The following is an 18,563-nucleotide window of genomic DNA, read 5'->3' on the forward strand; positions in this document are numbered from 1 at the left end:
TGTGCAGAGCCTCTCTTTATGCCACCCTGTCCCCCGGGACAGCCCTTGACAGCTGACCCCTCCTTCTCTCCTGAGAGGGGCTTTTTAACTGTTGGGTGCCTTTTTTTGGTTTCTAGGCCCTGAGCCTGGCAAAACAAACCATATATCTTCATGGGAGACAGGATATAGGATCCTCAAAGCTAACAGCTGTCTTCATTGTCTCTCAAGTGTGTGCTGTGATGATCTTCTCTGGAAGCCATACTGTTGCTTTCCTGCTTGTTTTTTCCAACAGCCTCTACTAAACTAGATGAATATATTCATTCAGGAAAGTCTAATAGCCCAATATACTGTAACTTCACCTCATTGATCAGTTCACATGTATCGTAATTTTATGAATACTGTATCAGTATTAATAGATTATTACATGGCAGCTCTGCATCCACCACACCAACCCTCAGATGTACTGAGTACACACCATTCCCACTGAATTTCAGTGGAGTAAAGTCAGTGGGAATTTAAGGGCACGCACTATATTGCAAAATGCACTTGGTAACTCACAGGATCAGGGCCTTTAGGGAGGGAACTGATGTAATAGATTAGCTTGTGGTATAGGTCAATTTGGGACAGTGGGAGTAATGCTGTCTAGAAAGGAAAAAGGGCAGATTGGAAGGATGAGGGAGTGAGAACACGCAGTGGAAGAAGTCAGTATAGTCACTAGTTGTTCTCCAGAGATACTCAGTAATGTGAGACCAGAATGGAGGTAGCATATAATGGGGAGGTCAAGGGTGGGGCTTACGGGAGCATTCAGAATGGCATGAGAGGAAATGAGGAGTTACGGGGAGAGGGACAGAGTTGAAAGTGGCAATCATGATGCTGATGGCAGTTAGTGACGACAAGGAGAAAAGTGAAGACTAGGAGAAAGAAAAGTCAGAGATGTTCATAGACTGGTGATCACAAAGGGAGTAAGTGATAGGAAAGTACAGAGTAGAAGGAAGGAATGATGGTGAAGAGGAACTTGTCATGTTCGTAGTCGTAGACGGGTATTACAGGAGGAATTTAGACAATGATCCGGGGCTTCGGGCTTATCCATCCTGTCATGGGATAGTAGCAACTTTTCTTTTCTCCTATTAAGAACAGAGAAGGAGAAGAAGGAGATATCTGCAGGGAAGGCACCTTACTACCTATCTCGAAGTTAGTAAATGTTGCAAACCAAAAAACTTAAAACAGTTGAACTTACTATTATTTAGTTAGTTTAGGTATTTGTATAATTTGTGGATCACTTCAGGCCTTCCAGTCCAGTTATGGATCAGTGAACTGGTGTAATATAATTGCTGCTCCTACTTTGTTTAACCCTTTTTAGTTTCAGAGCTGACTATGTCTGATCGTGGGAGTGCCGAGAATGAAGTTCCACCTCCCCTGCCCCCACATCCCAGTGAGGAGCTGCTTTCTGAAGATTATAATCATAGGTTTGGATTTACTTTTTATTGCAGTTATTTTTATTATTTACAGCTAGAATGTCTCAGTTCTCACTGATAATTGTGATGTTATTTCTCATTGATTAAAAGCACTGTGTGTGTGTGTGTGTGTGTGTGTGTGTGTGTGTGTAAGTAGATGTGGAATCTGCACCATAATAGTTATGGTCAAGTTGACATTTCTGCAATATAAATCATGCTTGGTTATTTTGGAATGTAATATCCTGTTTATTTCAGTAGTTTTCAAATTATGGTACATCTATCACTCTTCATTGGTACACAGATTTAAAAAAAAAAATTATTTTCATAATCATGCACTATTTTGCAAAGAAAACAGTATATCATAGAGTTTTTTTCTATAACCTTAAACCAGTGATGGGCAACCTGTAGCCCTTCAGGGTAATCCGCTGGCAGGTCGCGAGACAGTTTGTTTACATTGACCGTCCGCAGGCATGGCCGCTCGTTGTTCCCATTGGCTGGGAACGGCGAACTGCAGCCACTGGGAGCTGCGGATGGTCGTGCCTGCGGACAATCAATGTAAACAAACTGTCTCATGACCTGCCAGCGGATTACCCTGATGAGCCGCAGATTGCCCACCACTGCCTTAAACACTTCATACCCAGGTAGATTCTTATAATTTTTTTTATTCTGTTTTACTTAATGTACATGAATTTCATTGGTGTCAATTTTGTTTTTTTAATATGATGTTCTCTTGTCTCTAAGGTGTATAACACACTCACGCATACAAACTAACATAAACACGCAAACAAAATCCTTTGTAAACTAATCAAATGATGGGCCAGATTCTCAGTTGCTTTACCCTCAGTGAGGATTTGGCTATATATCTCCTGCAGACTGGGAAGGAAGGGAGGAAGAGAGAGATTGTTGTTCTTATTTCTCTTTTTAAATATTTCGGATATGCTCATCTGACATGGATTGAAACTGAGAGTAGAGCTGGTCAGAAAAACTTGAAACCATTTTCTGTCAGAAAATGCAGTTGCAACTAAATTGAAATGCTTTGCAAAATTGTGTCTGTCTTGCTGAAATTCCCTTTGGGGGAAAAATGGGCAGTGGGGAGGAATCAAATTCTTGAAACATCCTTTTTCAATATTCTTTGAATGAAATTTTCCAGTCTTTCGTTTTGAAATTACTTTTGTTTGAAATTATCTTAAATTTTGAATTATATGTTTAAATATAAAATCAAAATGAAAACAAAAAGTTTTCATTGAGCCAAAATTGCTTTTTGGGGGGGCAGGCAGGGAGAATTTTCCTTCATAGAGAATTTTGAAATTTTCAGGTTTCATTCCAATTCTAAACTGAACCAAATTTCAAATCTCAGTCCTTTGTGAAACAGAATTTTGCTCCTCCATGCAGGTTTATTTCTGGTGAGCTTCTGTGAAATGGCGATGGGTGGTGGTGTTTTTAAATGCCATCATTCACATAGATTGTTGACATGTCAGAGAGTGTGAACCAGGTGCAGGGGCTGCATTTTGTGCAACCTCTTTGGTAAACAATTCAGACAGGAGGTAGTTAAATAGGAGCTCAGCAGAAGAGAAAACAAGACTGTTGGCACTGGATATTTCCCCTTCTGTTCTGTTAAATAAAATCATATTTAAATATTAAGCATGTAAAATCAGCAGTTATCTTCACGAAGAATCTGTATTCAAATATATATAATTAAATACATGTGAGTAGAGGTGCTAAATCTCACAAAAGAAACGTGACAATCAGAGATTGATTTAAGATGCATGATTGCAAACAACTGGAGGGGAAAATACATTTATATTGTGAAAGTTTTAATTACTTCACTTGGTTTTGTATTAGTGCCTAAATGTTTTGCATGGCTTTTTCCACAGCTCTGTAGTGGATTCAGCAGCATATTTAACAGATCAGAACATCAACTTCAGATCTTTGACAACAGCCAAGCAGCCTGAATCAATTAATCTGAAAACCTCCAAAAGCATGGATCTTGGTAAGATGGAGGGGGGTGAGGGTCATCAGGTCATCGTTTTAGCCATAGCACATCTGCAGTATCTCCTTATTTTCCGCTTTTGTTACTTAAACACATAGATCAGTGAGCATATTCTTCAGCAGAGCTGCTGTGGTAGGGACAATAGTCTGCCTCCTATAACATCTAATCACAATTACCATTTTTATCGAATTAAGCATATTTTTTCCCCAAATATCATTTTGTTGTCATGCATTGTATAGAAATTTCAGCTGAGGGAAAGAGAGCTTTTGTGAAAATAAGGTAGAAGAATTGCCAGAGTTATGTCTTTAAACAATCCATGCATGTCTAAGTTTATAACAAAACAATAAACATATTATTTTCTGATAGAATTTAGACGATTGTAAAACTGAATTAGACAACCGCTGACTTTCTTAGGACAAGATCATTGACAATAACAAAGTTGAACGATCAAAACATCGCAGTAGATTTTCATAGAGGCTTGAAAGGAGTACGGTTATGGTACAATACCCATCAGAGCTGTGTAGAAAATTTTGCAGTGTGGGTGACACTGAGGGAAAATTGTTTTTACAATATTAGCAAACTGTTTGTGCAAGGGTTGATTTATTGTTTTGTTTTGTTTTTACCCAATACTTTTCTATGGGGAAAACTGAGTTGTATTTTAGCAGTACCAAGAAGAAAAGTCTCCAAGCCTTTTAAAATTCAAAGGATCAGGAACCAAATAAAACCTTTTATATTTCTTCTGTATGGCACATCTCACTTTTTCTGGGTATTTCATATTTAGACACTGATCCAGTAGGTTTGAGTAGTTCCACTGGTGTGGCGCTAAGCATGTGCTTAGGTGTTCTGCTGGATGAGGGCCTTAAATATATCATGAGTCGTTTATTTATACACACACAGAGCCAACAGATTAAAGCTTCTTAAATGATGGTCGCACTGTATTTCCTTCTGACATAGTGCATGTTTATCTTAGTATTTTGTGTTCTGATTTTTTTTTTATCCAGAAAATATGTGCATTTTCATAGTAGGCAGGAAGTGAGCAACAGGGGCAGGGCCTTGGAGGGGTGGGGGCAAGAAGTGAAGAAGGGGTGTGGCCTGGGGGGAAGAGGTAGAGCAGGGGTGGGCCTTTGAGGGAAGAGGTGGGGCACTGGGCGGAGTCTTGGGGGTCTGATTACCAGCATTTAGAAAGGTGGCAACCCCAATAGACCTGTGGAATGAGATTAGACATACTGAAATCTCTGAGGAACCTTTACAAACATGCCTTTTATGCAGCTTTTTCCCTTTTAAACCAGGGAACTCTAATTTGAGTCCCTACATGGATACAATTGCCACAGTATCACATGGTAGAGAGAGCCAGTCTCTTCAGTTGCAAGGTCCAAAACCATTTAAGGCTTTCAGTGTCAACATTTGGAACTCTATATACAACCAGTACAGAACATGGAGCACTAGTGAAACAGTTTCTGAGTAGTCCCTAGGGTAGTCAAATGTACGATACGTTACAATAGCCTAATCTCAAGATGACAAAGGCACAGATAACTGCAGCAAGATCTGCATCAGAAAGATCACCCAGCCCAGAGGGCACATCCTTCTGCCTGGCATCCAGGAGCAACCTCAAACAGTGAACTTGTCTGACACACTCCCTAAATCCAGGGTTCCAGTCAGCACTTCTTCTAGTTGCTTCTCCCATTGCACCAATATTGTATTGAATTCTTCCTGCATTAAACCGGAACCAGCTCTCTTATCCATGCTCCCATCTTTTAAGAGACTGGGTCATTTGCTTCATTGCACAAGCCAGGCCAAGCATGGAGAACAGTGAGTTGGATGTTGGCATTATTCAAACACACCACGGCCCATGTCCCTTCACTGTCCCTTTCAACTAACGTGCATATCTGTTGAACTGGAGGGTGACAAAATCTATTTCTGAGGTATCCCTCATGACAGAGCCCTTAGAGCACAAGACCAGTTGTCCAAAACTATCCACTGGGGTCTCTCTCACAAAGACAATAGCAGTCCTACTTGCCCTGTTGGGTACCACAGATGAGCCCATAATATCTGTTGATCAGAGGCATCAAAAACTGCTGACAAACAAAAGAACTGTCATGAATACTTGACCTTCATCCATTGTTAGCAGGTCATCAGCCAGGCCATTTTCCGTCTTGTTCTCAGGCCTGAAACCTGTGTGACTTAAAGTCAAGGAAACCTGATTGAAAAAGGATCATAGTTTCCCTCAGAAAAGGCAGATTAGATCCAGATGGATAGCTGTCAAGACTGTCAGTGTCAACAATTGGTTTTCTGAATTAGCTGTCTTACAAGAACTTGGTTAAAAATAAGTCACACCCTACTCCCTCTTCCATGTTTCCTCATCCCATAGGGAACAATCTTAGCCAGTACTGAGCCCAGTACTTCCCTACTTGCCTTCCTTCACCACCAAGACGCGTGAGGGTCCAAATTACAGGTTGTAATCTGGAGCACCTCCCAGAATCAAGGTGAGCAACCCTGGTGGCTGAAACTGCAGAAGAAACAGTATTTGTAATCTCAAAAAAACCTCTGCCTCATCTCCATAGAGGCAGACAGCTCAGTTGTGATCTGACTAATTTTATTTACAAAGTATAATGAAAATTCTTCAGTGAAAAATATTCAGCTGTGATAGCGAATACTATGCAGTTTAACTAGGCTAATCACCATTCAAAAAGATCTGTTATCTGAGAGTTTGCAGACACTATGGGGGTAGAGACAAAGACAATCTTCTTTGCCTCCTGTACAGCAGTGACAAAGACTTCAAAAATGCTTTGTCACTATCAGTCTGACTCGTCATGGGATTTCTGCCACTGGTATTCTAGCATCTTCTAACTCATTTCATTTGTTGCAGATCATTAAAAAAGCATAGCGGCCTATGGCTACGGATCCAGCAAATGGTCATTTAGAAGCCACAATATCAAAAGTCAAGGACATATGGTTATTATAAAATTCTAGTAGTGGTTAGTGTGATCTGTCGGCAAAATAGTATTCTTCAAAGCCATCTGGAATATGATATGCTCCATTAGTCTAGAAGGACAGACCCTTGGGTCCATCACATTGATAAAAGAGGAGTCTTACCATTTATTAAATCACGACCCTCCCAGGGCAGCCTTTTACACAAGTTGGAGTTGAAGTGGGTACTTAGTTTTTATGTCCCAAGAAAATCAGACCTTGGTAAATCACACTCTCTCGCTTGCATATGGAGTATAGTCCAAAGTGAAATTTGTTTCTGTCCTAAGGCTGTGTAAACTGACACCTTCTGTGAAGAGACTCATGTTACAGCAACAAAAGCTCTCAAGACTCATTTTGCCAATGTTACGATAGCACAGCTACTGGGAGTTTTGTGCAGTTCTCCACATCATTGCTGTTGAGCTGCTGAGGCTAGGTCAAATGCTTGCTTGTGGAATATGATTAAGTTTATTCCTCTGCCCCCCTTTGAGAGTTTACACCTCGCTAGTCATCGAGGCTGGAGATCTTAGATGCAAATATTCTGATGCTTTCAAAAGTTTACTAGTATATGCTTTTAAATGATGCTGTATCATATCCTTGTTATGTACCAGCGTTCTCTTTGTGCAGTTTACTTACAGCAAAAGCCAGGTACTAGTTAATTGAAATACCAAAGAAACTCGGACACTGACATTAGTCATCCACAGAAAGTTGCAGACACTTACTAAAATGTGAAAATCAGTAATAATAGTTTGGATTTCTGTGCTTTCATTCTATTAAAGTATGTTGTGTACCCACCATTAGCTTTTATTGCACACACAGAAGTATCTCTGCAAGATAGGCTAGGGAGACATCTTCCAGGCATCAACAATAGTCTACTTCAGCTGTTTTTTGTTGTTTTTCACTTGCCCATTCCAGCTACATAGTCTTCACTGCAGTTGACCAGGTGTCACTGATTAGACCTGTAATTGGAAATTAGTAAACGCGTCTATTGGTGACACAAGAAAGAGAAGAGCCCAACTCACTACCTCTTATCTGGTTTGCACTGTGGAGCTAACAAGTTTATGAAATAGTAAAAACCTTTTTGTCTCTAAAATGAGCTGATATATACACAAGGAGCAATTCTGTTGAGTAAGAATATACTGCTGTTATATACTCACTTTTCCGAGTAGAATCATGCTTAAAACTATCATTATTTTCCCTTCACTTCTACTTTTTTTTGTAGGTCTGAAAACCTTTGTGGAAGACCAGTCTGTTTTCCAATTGTGGCAATACAAATTAAGTTAAATCATTACTAATACCTTTAATGACTGACACTTAATAGCAGGAAATAAGAGGGAGTGATCAAATAGTATAGGGGACTTAATATACAGCATCACTTTGTCATTTTAAATCTCCTCTGTACAGTTGAGGGAGCTGCACATATGAAGATAAAGCTAGAGATTACTTAGCAGTAGCTACTCCTCTTTTACAGTATTACTGTCTCCTAATTTCTGTCTCCATTGCTGATTGTACACAGGGGCAGCAACTAAGGGGGTTGGACCCTGGCACCTGTTTTTGTAGATGCAGTCTCTGTAATGCATATGTGATGAATCATATGGTCTGGCTCAAGGTTAATAATGACTCGAAGGTGCATGTGGTATAGCATTTGACTTCAAAAATGAGGCTCTAGGGAGCCTATATATTTGGAGAAACCCCCAGTTACTTGTAGGGTACCTAGTTTCTACTGGAATACACTAGCAGTGATTAAAGTGTTTATTGTTGGAAATACTAATTAAATTTTACATCCTTTGAAGTCTGAGAAAAATCTACATAGCAAGTGTGCTGATACTGTTTTTCAGGGAGGGGAGTGAAAGCATACCTTTTCTGTGTTGGTACAAAACATCCATGTGTGAGGATACTTGTAGATTGTTCTGCTATGTGTCTGGCTCAAGGCCCGAGCCTTCATTATTGTAGGGTAAAAGTCAAGGGATCTCTCAAACCTTTTATTGCCACCACTATAGCGGCAGGATACAGAGGGGTTCTAAGTCACCAGCAGATCCTAATGACATTCTGCCTGATTTTGAGGTAAAGGAGCCAGAATACCTCCAGGAGCATAGGGGGAGCTTATGTGAGAGCAACATTACCATTTGAAAGATGTGGTATATGTTTCCTTCCCTCCCCTGCTCTGATTTGAGTCCAACAGTTAGTGCAGGAGGAGGGTGACAGCATGACCTTTCCCCTTTTGTGGAGTCTATTGCTCCTTGTGGATCTCGACCCGCCGCTCCTTGTGCTGCAGGTGCGCACACATTCGGTATGAGCGATGCCCCTTGCTCTGTTGTGCAAGGAGGAGGAGGGCTCCTTATACCTTGCTGCCAGACACCAGTGCAAGGCCAGCCAAAATCCAATCCTGACGCTTGCACAATTAGATTTAGATTACTGGCCAAATTTAGACCTGTGCATTAGGTACCCTTATAAACCCCAGCACAACAAATTCAAAACTGTAGAAATGAAAATGTGTTGTATCTTCCTCTTCACAAATAAGTCAGACACTTATCTCAAAAGATAATGGCACATGAGAAAGAAGAGGCAGCAATCAATTCATCGAAAGAATGATTTTTCCCTCTCCTTTAACCACCTTCTATACATGCACATGTCCCCACACAGTTGTATAGAAAATAACTACCATAATAACTCACCAACATCCATTTACACTAGCTTTCTTCCCCCTCAACTGTTTTTCCCCCCCAAAAAGTAATACTATATGGCAACATGGATTTTTTTTGTTGCTGTTGTTGACCTGGAGGGTGAAAATTAGTGTGTTTTAAAAGAAAAAGGGGTGTTTTATTGTTTGCTTATAAACCCCTTTGATTTCCATAAATTGTTACGCACAGGAATAACTTGGGCTTTGCATAAATATACTATAAAAACTACATCCATGAGAACTGTATGCAAAACATGAAAGTGCTGCTTGCTTTAACCTGCAGCCACATGAAATTGAAGGATATTAGTGTATAGCAATTTTGTTTTATATCAGTTCAAGCAAAATACTCTGTAGACTAGATATTTAAAGATATCATTTTTATGTGCAACACAACACCCATGACCAGTATCCTATGGTGCTTTTCAGAACATCTTTCTACAACAAGCAGACCTCAGTTGGTTAGGCTGCATGATCTGGAAAAACAGGGAGGTTTTTCACCTGTTTTTAAATGTGGGTGAAGAATTAGCTGTTATAACATCATTAGACATATTCATAGAGTTCCTTAACCTTGTGGCATGATTAGTGGAGACACCAGCCAACTCCATTTATGTATTTAGGGGTAATTATTAAATGATATGCTAAAACACAGGGTATGGGATGTTCTGCAAGGAGGCAAACATTTAGCATTTCTCTGACAACGAAGGATTTTGTAGGTTACATATCAGACTTTTCAAGTCATCTCAAAATTGTGAGAAGTCAGTGTTTTAGAGAAGGGTATGGGAGATAGGATCTTTATCAGTTACCTTATTGGATTGCTCTGAGCCGGATGATGCTTTGGGAGACTGAGATAGAAGTCTGAGATCCCAGGAAGTAACTAAGCTGGGGCAGACAGAGTGGTAGTGGAGATAATTATTTCTCAAATGGAGGAATGTCTTGATTGGATGAAAAGCTACTTAGGGGAAGATCTGTGCTGACTGTTACAGAGACCAAATAGAAGAAAGTGACTCTGTCTGTGTTGGTGAGTAAGTTACTTCAGAATATAAATCAGACGTGTTTGAGTTGTGAACAAGTTTAAAACCCAGTCAAATTCCTGAGAGAATGAATGAAGAGATTGAAGACATGCTGGAGGATCACCACTTTCTAATATACTTTCTTAATAAGAATTTGGGTACAACTTTAATTTGCCAAATCATCCATTGGAGGGCAGGACTTTTTTAAAAATAAAAGTCAGACTCTCCTTTCAGCTAATATGGGGCTAAGCAAAATTATAATACACAAGCCCTTGGCTGTCTGGGGGACAAAGTATTAACCAGCATCTCAAAACGCTTCCATCTCACATCACAAGTAACTTTCTAATACTGTAAAATTTTCTGAGGGCAGATTACAGGGTGAAGTATTAGAAATGGATGCTATTGTGTTCTCAAAAATTAGGGAAACATTTGAACGCCTTAGTAGATTTCTAATTAGAGAACAAACCCCAATCTGTTGTAAAATTTGGGGTTACTTGATTTAGACAATTAAAATATTAGAACAAATTAATTATATGCATGTATTGATGTTCTGAACATGAAGAGACTAGTGGTAATCAAGTTTAAATTTTAGATCAGTTTTAAGATAATTACATTATAAACCTTATTCCCCACCCAGTGGCTCTAACTTATAAATGACAGATTTGATTATGAACTTTTGGATTAACTCTGGGAGCCTAGGAGAAGTGATAATGGCATAGTGTAGGTTTATAGTCAAGCTAGATCAGTATTAATGTTGTACTGTGTTTCATTAGAAAGATTCGTCTGCTTCGGTAGAGGTCAGAGAGAATTAGAAAAGGCAACTGTAGCCTTCATAATGTTGATGGGTTGATATTGCCAATGGTATGTCAAACTATAGTAGCCTGTGCCAAAGGTTCGAGCTCCCTAAGGGCTGCAATATCTGAATTAGCAGGGTGACAACCACTAATAGAAATATCATTAGGTCTGGAGACTGTAGGAGCACACAGGGAGCAATAGCAGTGACCACAAAAACATTCACAAGTTATCAATCGTCCCTTTATTAAAAACCATAATACACAGATAATGTTTTAGATACATAAATGAAAATGGAGGATTACCATAAAATGTCCAGCATCAATGTTTTCAGACTCACATCCCCAATGGTACCACTGAGATGGGTGGATCTCTCATCAGGTGGACATCTGTGGAAGGTGGAGGTGGATTTTTCCTCCCTATTGATGCTGAGGAAACACTTTTATTCTGTGTTACACTCTCACACCCGTAATCCTTATGCAGATGCATGATAGTTCCAACCCTTTCCCTTATCAGGACTTCCATACCCCATAAATCCCAAACCCCACTTTCCATCGCCTATATTCTGAGTTCCCCATATCATCATTTACATCAATAAGTTCCCATGGTAATTTTCAGTTATTGCAGAATTTCCCATGATGTTACCATCGGGCAACTTGCGGTAATGACGGGCACATGGTCGCATATTTTCCTGAACATCACCCATTAACACATCTTTTATGATAATCTTGCAACTTTGCTGGTACAGGGTTACCCTTGGGTCAACTAGTCATGTCAACTTCTTTCAGGCCTAAGGCCTTATGTGGCTAAGCTGAAATTTGACAGGTCTCATTTTACAGTCTTACCTTACTTGTATACCTAACACACTCTTACGAATAATATATGCATATCAATCCTATACCCCTATAATATTATCCTACATGTTCCTACACTATTACCTACAACATAAATTTATTCATCACACATTGATTACATATGAATTAACCCCAACAATAGAAAACAATGAAATTATTATATAAGGTATTTAGCTACACAACAAAGGTGTGAAATAAGGGGGATGGCCTCAGTTGACAGTGTAACACTGAAGAATGAAGTTGATGTGCCACTAAAAGAAAAGGAAGAATTTGGCGACTGTGATGGTACAATGAGGCGGTATGCTGCCAAATAAAAAGCTTTAATTTAAAAATAGAAATGTGGTCCCTGTGTACTGTGCAGCACTGAGTGTATATAGTCGGTTCTTTAGTAGTAATAGTTGGTGCAAGCAGAAGCTTGTGCCAAAGTATGGGTTGTATTGAATCTACAATGTCAGGGAAGCTCTTGGAACATAACTGAATTAAGCTGTCAAGTTAATTACAATCTTTCTTAAAAGAACAGTTTAGAGCAAAGAAGTACAGATGAGAAAAGGAATCTGAGAAGTCTTTCAGCTCCTTGATGCTTCAGGCTCTAAGTAGCTCACGTTGGACACCCAAATATTAAGGCACTTCGGAAAATGTTGCCCTTTGTTACTACTTAAAAGCCATACTTTATCCTCAGTCTTTGGGCAAACCTCCCATTAGGCTTCATGCTGGGAATGTTGAGTATCTGTAACTCCCATTAAAGTGAGCAGAGCTAGCCAGTGCTCAGCATCTCTCAGGATCAGGCCCATTGTTATCAGTAGGGGAGAGTGGTTATGGACTGCGGATAATTTATGTCTCTCACTTTGTAGACCTGGCCCATGATCACAATTTAAAATGTAAGATGGCCCTTGCGTGCTTTAGAGCATCACTAGAAACCGTAAATTCTAGAGGAAAAGAGGTATGAAATACGACTGCTTAGGGAATTGATCTGAGTTTTCAGCTTGTATCCTACCATGTAACAGTAAACCATCCTCCCCAGTACAGAGGGGATAAAAGTCCACCGCACTTCTAAAATGTAGTAGGGAGATTCCAAAAAATAAATGAAACGGCTAGCAAACATTCACAGGGATGGGTGAGAGCCAAAATTTGACGCCATCCCTGTGAGTAATTTACTCCCACGTCTAGATTGGGAGCCACTGCACCAAAAAAATAAAAGCTGCAAGAGAGTCATGTCATTGGCACGATCATTGACTACAATTAATTGATAGTGCTATGTCTTGATTATGCTGAAAGGGCTGTGTAAGGATAACATCCATCTGGAAAGCCAGTGACCGATTTGTCGCCTTGTTTTACTGTAATATGTTTACATCAGAAAAAGTAATTTATTTCGATTCTAAAAAGCAGCGTTTGTGTATGTAGCTAGGGAGTAAAGTCCTTGCTAATTAATGTGTTTATTATAAAAAGTTTTTTGTTAGGCTTTCTCAAACAGACGTTTGTTTGAGGAATTAGTTTTCCAGGAAATGTCTTGATGTTTTATTGGTTTAGGTTTGCTTTTTTTATTTTTATAATCAGAAACGCAAAACTGTGTCATTTTGTTGACAAGAAGTATGGTACTATAGCCTATGGTACTATAGCCTTCACACACTTTTAAAGGTTTTTTTAAATCGGTATCAGTCAGTGTGTAAAACCTGTGATGTAAAGAGGCACTGCAAGTTAAAATAGTAATACCCTGCTTTTGGTAAAAAAGAGCAACTTGATTTTTTGTACAGAACAGCTTTATATTAGCTTGAGAAAAGAAAGCTATGGTGCTAAAACTGATCTGCAAAAAAGGAGGAACATTGATTATCACTATTGGCAGATGAATTGATTTTGATTTTCTAAATAACTGTTTGAAATTAATTTACTGACCATTAAGGAAAGTGTTATTGTATCTAGAGAAGCAAAACTCTTATGACCCTATTTAGAATATGCACTGCATGCTACTCCACTGAAAAGAAAAACATTGATGTAAAACACATAACTTGGTTGTCTTGAGCGTGGCATGGAGATGCCAATCAAAGAGTATGTCTACACTACGGGATTAATCCGAATTTACAGAATTCGAATTTTGGAAACCGATTGTATAAAGTCGAATGTATGCGGCCACACTAAGCACATTAATTCGGCAGCGTATGTCCATGTACCGGGGCTAGCATCGATTTCCGGAGCGTTGCACTGTGGGTAGTTATCCCATAGCTATCCCATAGTTCCCGCAGTCTCCCCCGCCCATTGGAATTCTGAGTTGAGATCCCAGTGCCTGATGGGGCAAAAAACATTGTCGCAGGTGGTTCTGGGTACAGCCTCACCCCTCCCTCCATGAAAGCAATGGCAGACAACCATTTCGTGCCTTTTTTCCTGGGTGAACACTGCAGACTCCATACCACGGCAAGCATGGAGCCCGCTCAGCTCAAGACAGCAGTCACGAACATTGTAAACACCTCGCGTATTCTCGTGCAGTTTATGCTGAACCAAGACCAGAAAAACAAGGCGAGGAGGAGGCGGCGATGGCAGCGCAGCGACAAGAGTGATGAGGATATGGACATGGACACAGAATTCTCTCAAACCGCGGGCCCCGGTGCTTTGGAGATCATGCTGTTAATGGGGCAGGTTCTATCCATGGAACGCCGATTCTGGGCCCAGGAAACAAGCACAGACTGGTGGGACCGCATAGTGTTGCAGGTATGGGATGATTCCCAGTGGCTGCGAAACTTTCGCATGTGTAAGGGCACTTTCATGGAACTTTGTGACTTGCTTTCCCCTGCCCTGAAGCACCAGAATACCAAGATGAGAGCAGCCCTCACAGTTGAGAAGCGCGTGGCGATAGCCCTGTGGAAGCTTGCAACACCAGACAGCTACCGGTCAGTCGGGAATCAATTTGGAGTGGGCAAATCTACTGTGGGGGCTGCTGTGATGCAAGTAGCCAAAGCAATCACTGAGCTGCTGCTATGAAAGGTAGTGACTCTGGGAAATGTGCAGGTCATAGTGGATGGCTTTGCTGCAATGGGATTCCCCTAACTTGGCACCGGAGCACCAGGGTACCCAGTACATAAACCGCAAGGGGTACTTTTCAATGGTGCTGCAAGCACTTGTGGATCACAAGGGACGTTTCACCAACATCAACGTGGGCTGGCCGGGAGGGGTTCATTACGCTCGCGTCTTCAGGAACACTAATCTGTTTAAACGGCTGCAGCAAGGGACTTACTTCCCGGACCAGAAAATAACCGTTGGGGATGTTGAAATGCCAATAGTTATTCTTGGGGACCCAGCCTACCCCTTAATGCCATGGCTTATGAAGCCATACACAGGCAGCATGGACAGGAGTCAGGAGCTGTTCAACTACAGGCTAAGCAAGTGCAGAATGGTGGTAGATGTGCATTTGGCTGTTTAAAAGGTTGCTGGCAATCGTTACTGACTCGCTCAGACCTCAGCCAAACCAATATCCCCATTGTTATTGCTGCTTGCTGTGTGCGCCACAATCTCTGTGAAAGTAAGGGGGAGACCTTTATGGCAGGGTGGGAGGCTGAGGCAAATGACCTGGCTGCTGATTACGCACAGCCAGACACCAGGGCGATTACAAGATCACACCAGGAAGCGCTGTGCATCAGAGAAGCTTTGAAAACCAGTTTCATGACTGGCCAGGCTACAGTGTGAAATTTCTGTTTGTTTCTCCTTCATGAAAACCCGCCCCCTTTATTGACTCCTTCTCTGTAAGGAACCCACCCGCCCCCTTCCCCCAGCTTGCTTTCAAACCAAGTAAAGTCACTATAGTTTAAAAATCATTTATTCTTTATTAATTGATTATAAAAAGAGGGAGAGAACCCAGGTGGGGTTTGGGAGGAGGATCGGCGGGAAGGAAAAGGCCACTAAAAAAAGGTTAAAAAAATGACAGCCTTTTGCTTGGGCTGTCCACTGGGGTGGAATGGGAGTGTGTACGGAGCCTTCCCCCCACCCCCCCGCGTTCTTACATGTCTGGGTGAGGAGGCTATGGAACATGGTGAGTGGGGAGGGGGGTTATACAGGGGCTGTAGCGGCACTCTGTTATCCTGCTGCCGTTCCTGAAGCTCCACCAGACGCCGGAGCATGTCTCTTTGCTCGCACAGCAACCCCAGCGTTGCATCCTGCCTCCTCTGATCTTCCTGCCGCCACCTCTCATCTCGAGCATCTCTCCTATCCTCACGTTCACTGGCATCTTTCTTATACTTTGAAACCGTATCCTTCCACTCATTCAGATGAGCTCTTTCACTGCGGGTGGATTCCATGATTTCTGCGAACATCTCGTCTCGCGTCTTCTTTTTCCGATGCCTTATCTGAGATAGCCTTCGGGACGGAGGTGGGAGGCTTGAAAAATTTGCAGCTGCTGGAGGGAGGGGAAAAAAGGAGAGAATTTTTTTAAAAGATACATTTTACAGAACAATGCTTATACTCTTTCACGGTGACCAACACTATTCACATTACATAGCACATGTGATTTCTGTGCAAGGTCGCATTTTGCCTCTTAATATTGAGTGCCTGTGGCTTTGCTGCTAGAGATCACAGACACAGGTCCGGGCAACAGAATTCAGCTTGCATGCGGCCATGGTAAGCCATTGTCTTTCGGCTTCTGCGCCTTCCTTTCCCACATACCAAGCAAAGCCCGTTGAGTGTTGCGGTTTTCCTGTTAACCTTCAGCAGCAGAAAACAAACTAACTCCCCTCCCCAATCCAATTCTCTGGATGATCGCTTTACCCCTTCCCCCACCGCGTGGCTGGTATCAGGGAAGATCCCTGCTAGCCAAACGCGAAAAGCTCAGGGCCAATCCTCCCCCGCGCGCTTGATTAACTGCAGGGAAGGATTTCTTTTCAGCCACAGGCAAACAGCCCAGTAGGAACGGCCACCTCTGTCCCCTTAATTAAATTCCCGTATTTCAACCAGGTTACCATGAGCGATATCACTCTCCTGAGGATTGCACAGCGAGATAAAAAAGGGATGTTGCTTGAATGCCAGTGTGACGGGTTGGATCACAGAAACCCCCTTGGGAGCTGCCACCCGATGTGCAAAGACTACCCCTGCTTCTGTTTTCCCTGCCAGCTCAGGACACCAGCACCCTGTCTTGCTGAGCCAGACACTCCCGTCTGGCTCCAGACACAGATCCAGGGTCTGAATCTCCTGTCCCAAAGCTGCAGGTTACCTAAAAACAGCTTACAGAAGCGCGCTTGTCTTTAGCACTCAGATGCTCAACTCCCAATGGAGTCTAAACCCAAATAAATCCGTTTTACCCTGCATAAAGCTTATGCAGGGCAAACTCATAAGTTGTTCGCCCTCTATAACACTGATAGAGAGATATGCACAGTTGTTTGCTCCCCCAGGTATTAATACATACTCTGAGTGAATTACTAAATAGAAAGTGATTTTATTAAATACAGACAGTAGGATTTAAGTGGTTCAAAGTAGTAACAGACAGGACAAAGTAAGTCACCAAGCAAAATAAAATAAAATGCGCAAATCTATGCCTAATCAAACTAAATACAGATAATCTCACCCTCAGAAATGTTTCAGTAAGTTTTTCTCAGACTGGACACCTTCCAGGCCTGGGCACAATTCTTTCCCCTGGTACAGCTCTTGTTGCAGCTCAGGTGGTAGCTAGGGGATTCTTCATGATGGCTTCTTCCCTTCTCTGTTCTCTTCCCCCCCTTTATATATCTTTTGCATAAGGCGGGAACTCTTTGTCTCTCTGGGTTTCCACCCCCCCTCACTGGAAAAGCACCAGGTTAAAGATGGATTCCAGTTCAGGTGACATGATCACATGTCACTGCAAGACTTTATTACTCACTTGCCAGCACACACATATACAGGAAGACTCACAGGTAAATACAGCCATCTGCAGACAATGGGAGTCATCAAGATTCCAAACCATCATTAATGGTCCACACTTTACACAATTACAATAGGCCCTCAGAGTTACATTTTATATTTCTAGTTTTAGATACAAGAGTGGTACATTTATACAAATCAGATGATCACACTCAGTAGATTATAAGCTTTGTAATGATACCTTACAAGAGACCTTTTGCGTGAGGCATATCCCAGTTACTTACATTCACTTATTACCGTATTTTCTCTAAAACTATCTCAGTTACATTATATTGACTTATTATCAAGTTTTTATAAAACCATATAGACTGCACAACGTCACAGCCAGCAAACATCGGGACCATACGCTGCCAGGCTTTGTCATGCAATGATACCAGATTACTTGCTGCAAGCATGGCGTGGTCAAGTGTCCTATCATGGAGGACGGAATAAGGCTGCACTGCCCAGAAACCTTGTGGCAAGGCTTTTGGAGTACCTCCAGGAGAGCTTCATGGAGATGTCCCTGGAGGATTTCCGCTCCATCCCCAGACACGTTAACAGACTTTTCCAGTAGCTGTACTGGCCGCAAATACATCCCAAGTCCTCAGGGCAAAGTAATCATTAAAAAACGCTTGCTTTTAAAACAAGTTTTATATTTTAAAAGGTAAACTCACCTGAGGTCCCTTCCATGGGGTCATGGTGTTGGATAGTGGGTTGGGAGGGTACTTCAGTCAGGCTGAGAAAAAGATCCTGGCTGTTGGGGAGAATGGAGTGCTGGGTGCTCTCCGCAAGCTCGTCCTCCTCCTCCTCCTCTTCCCCGTCCGCAGAATCCTCAGGTGTAGCTGATGAGATTATCCCCGCCTCGGAATCCACGGTCAGAGGTGGGGTAGTGGTGGCGGCCCCCACAGAACTGCATGCAGCTCGGCGTAGAAGCGGCATGTCCGCGGCTCTGACCCGGAGCGACCGTTTGCCTCCTTTGTTTTTTGATAG

General features: G+C 41.7%; 1 protein-coding gene across 4 annotated transcripts in view; it reads left to right on the forward strand.

The window, feature by feature from the left end:
• The window catches only part of PARD3B (par-3 family cell polarity regulator beta), a 641,105-nt gene that overhangs the window by 379,492 nt on the left and 243,050 nt on the right, over positions 1–18,563 (forward strand). For all 4 annotated transcript variants that reach the window (XM_024104030.3, XM_065562102.1, XM_065562103.1 and 1 more), the window contains 2 exons: positions 1,340–1,445; positions 3,308–3,423. In XM_024104030.3, coding sequence (XP_023959798.2) covers positions 1,340–1,445; positions 3,308–3,423 — 222 coding nt within the window. The remainder of the gene's footprint in view (positions 1–1,339; positions 1,446–3,307; positions 3,424–18,563) is intronic.

Source organism: Chrysemys picta, chromosome 11 (assembly GCF_011386835.1).
Source record: "Chrysemys picta bellii isolate R12L10 chromosome 11, ASM1138683v2, whole genome shotgun sequence".
In the NCBI taxonomy this organism is placed as follows: domain Eukaryota; kingdom Metazoa; phylum Chordata; order Testudines; family Emydidae; genus Chrysemys; species Chrysemys picta.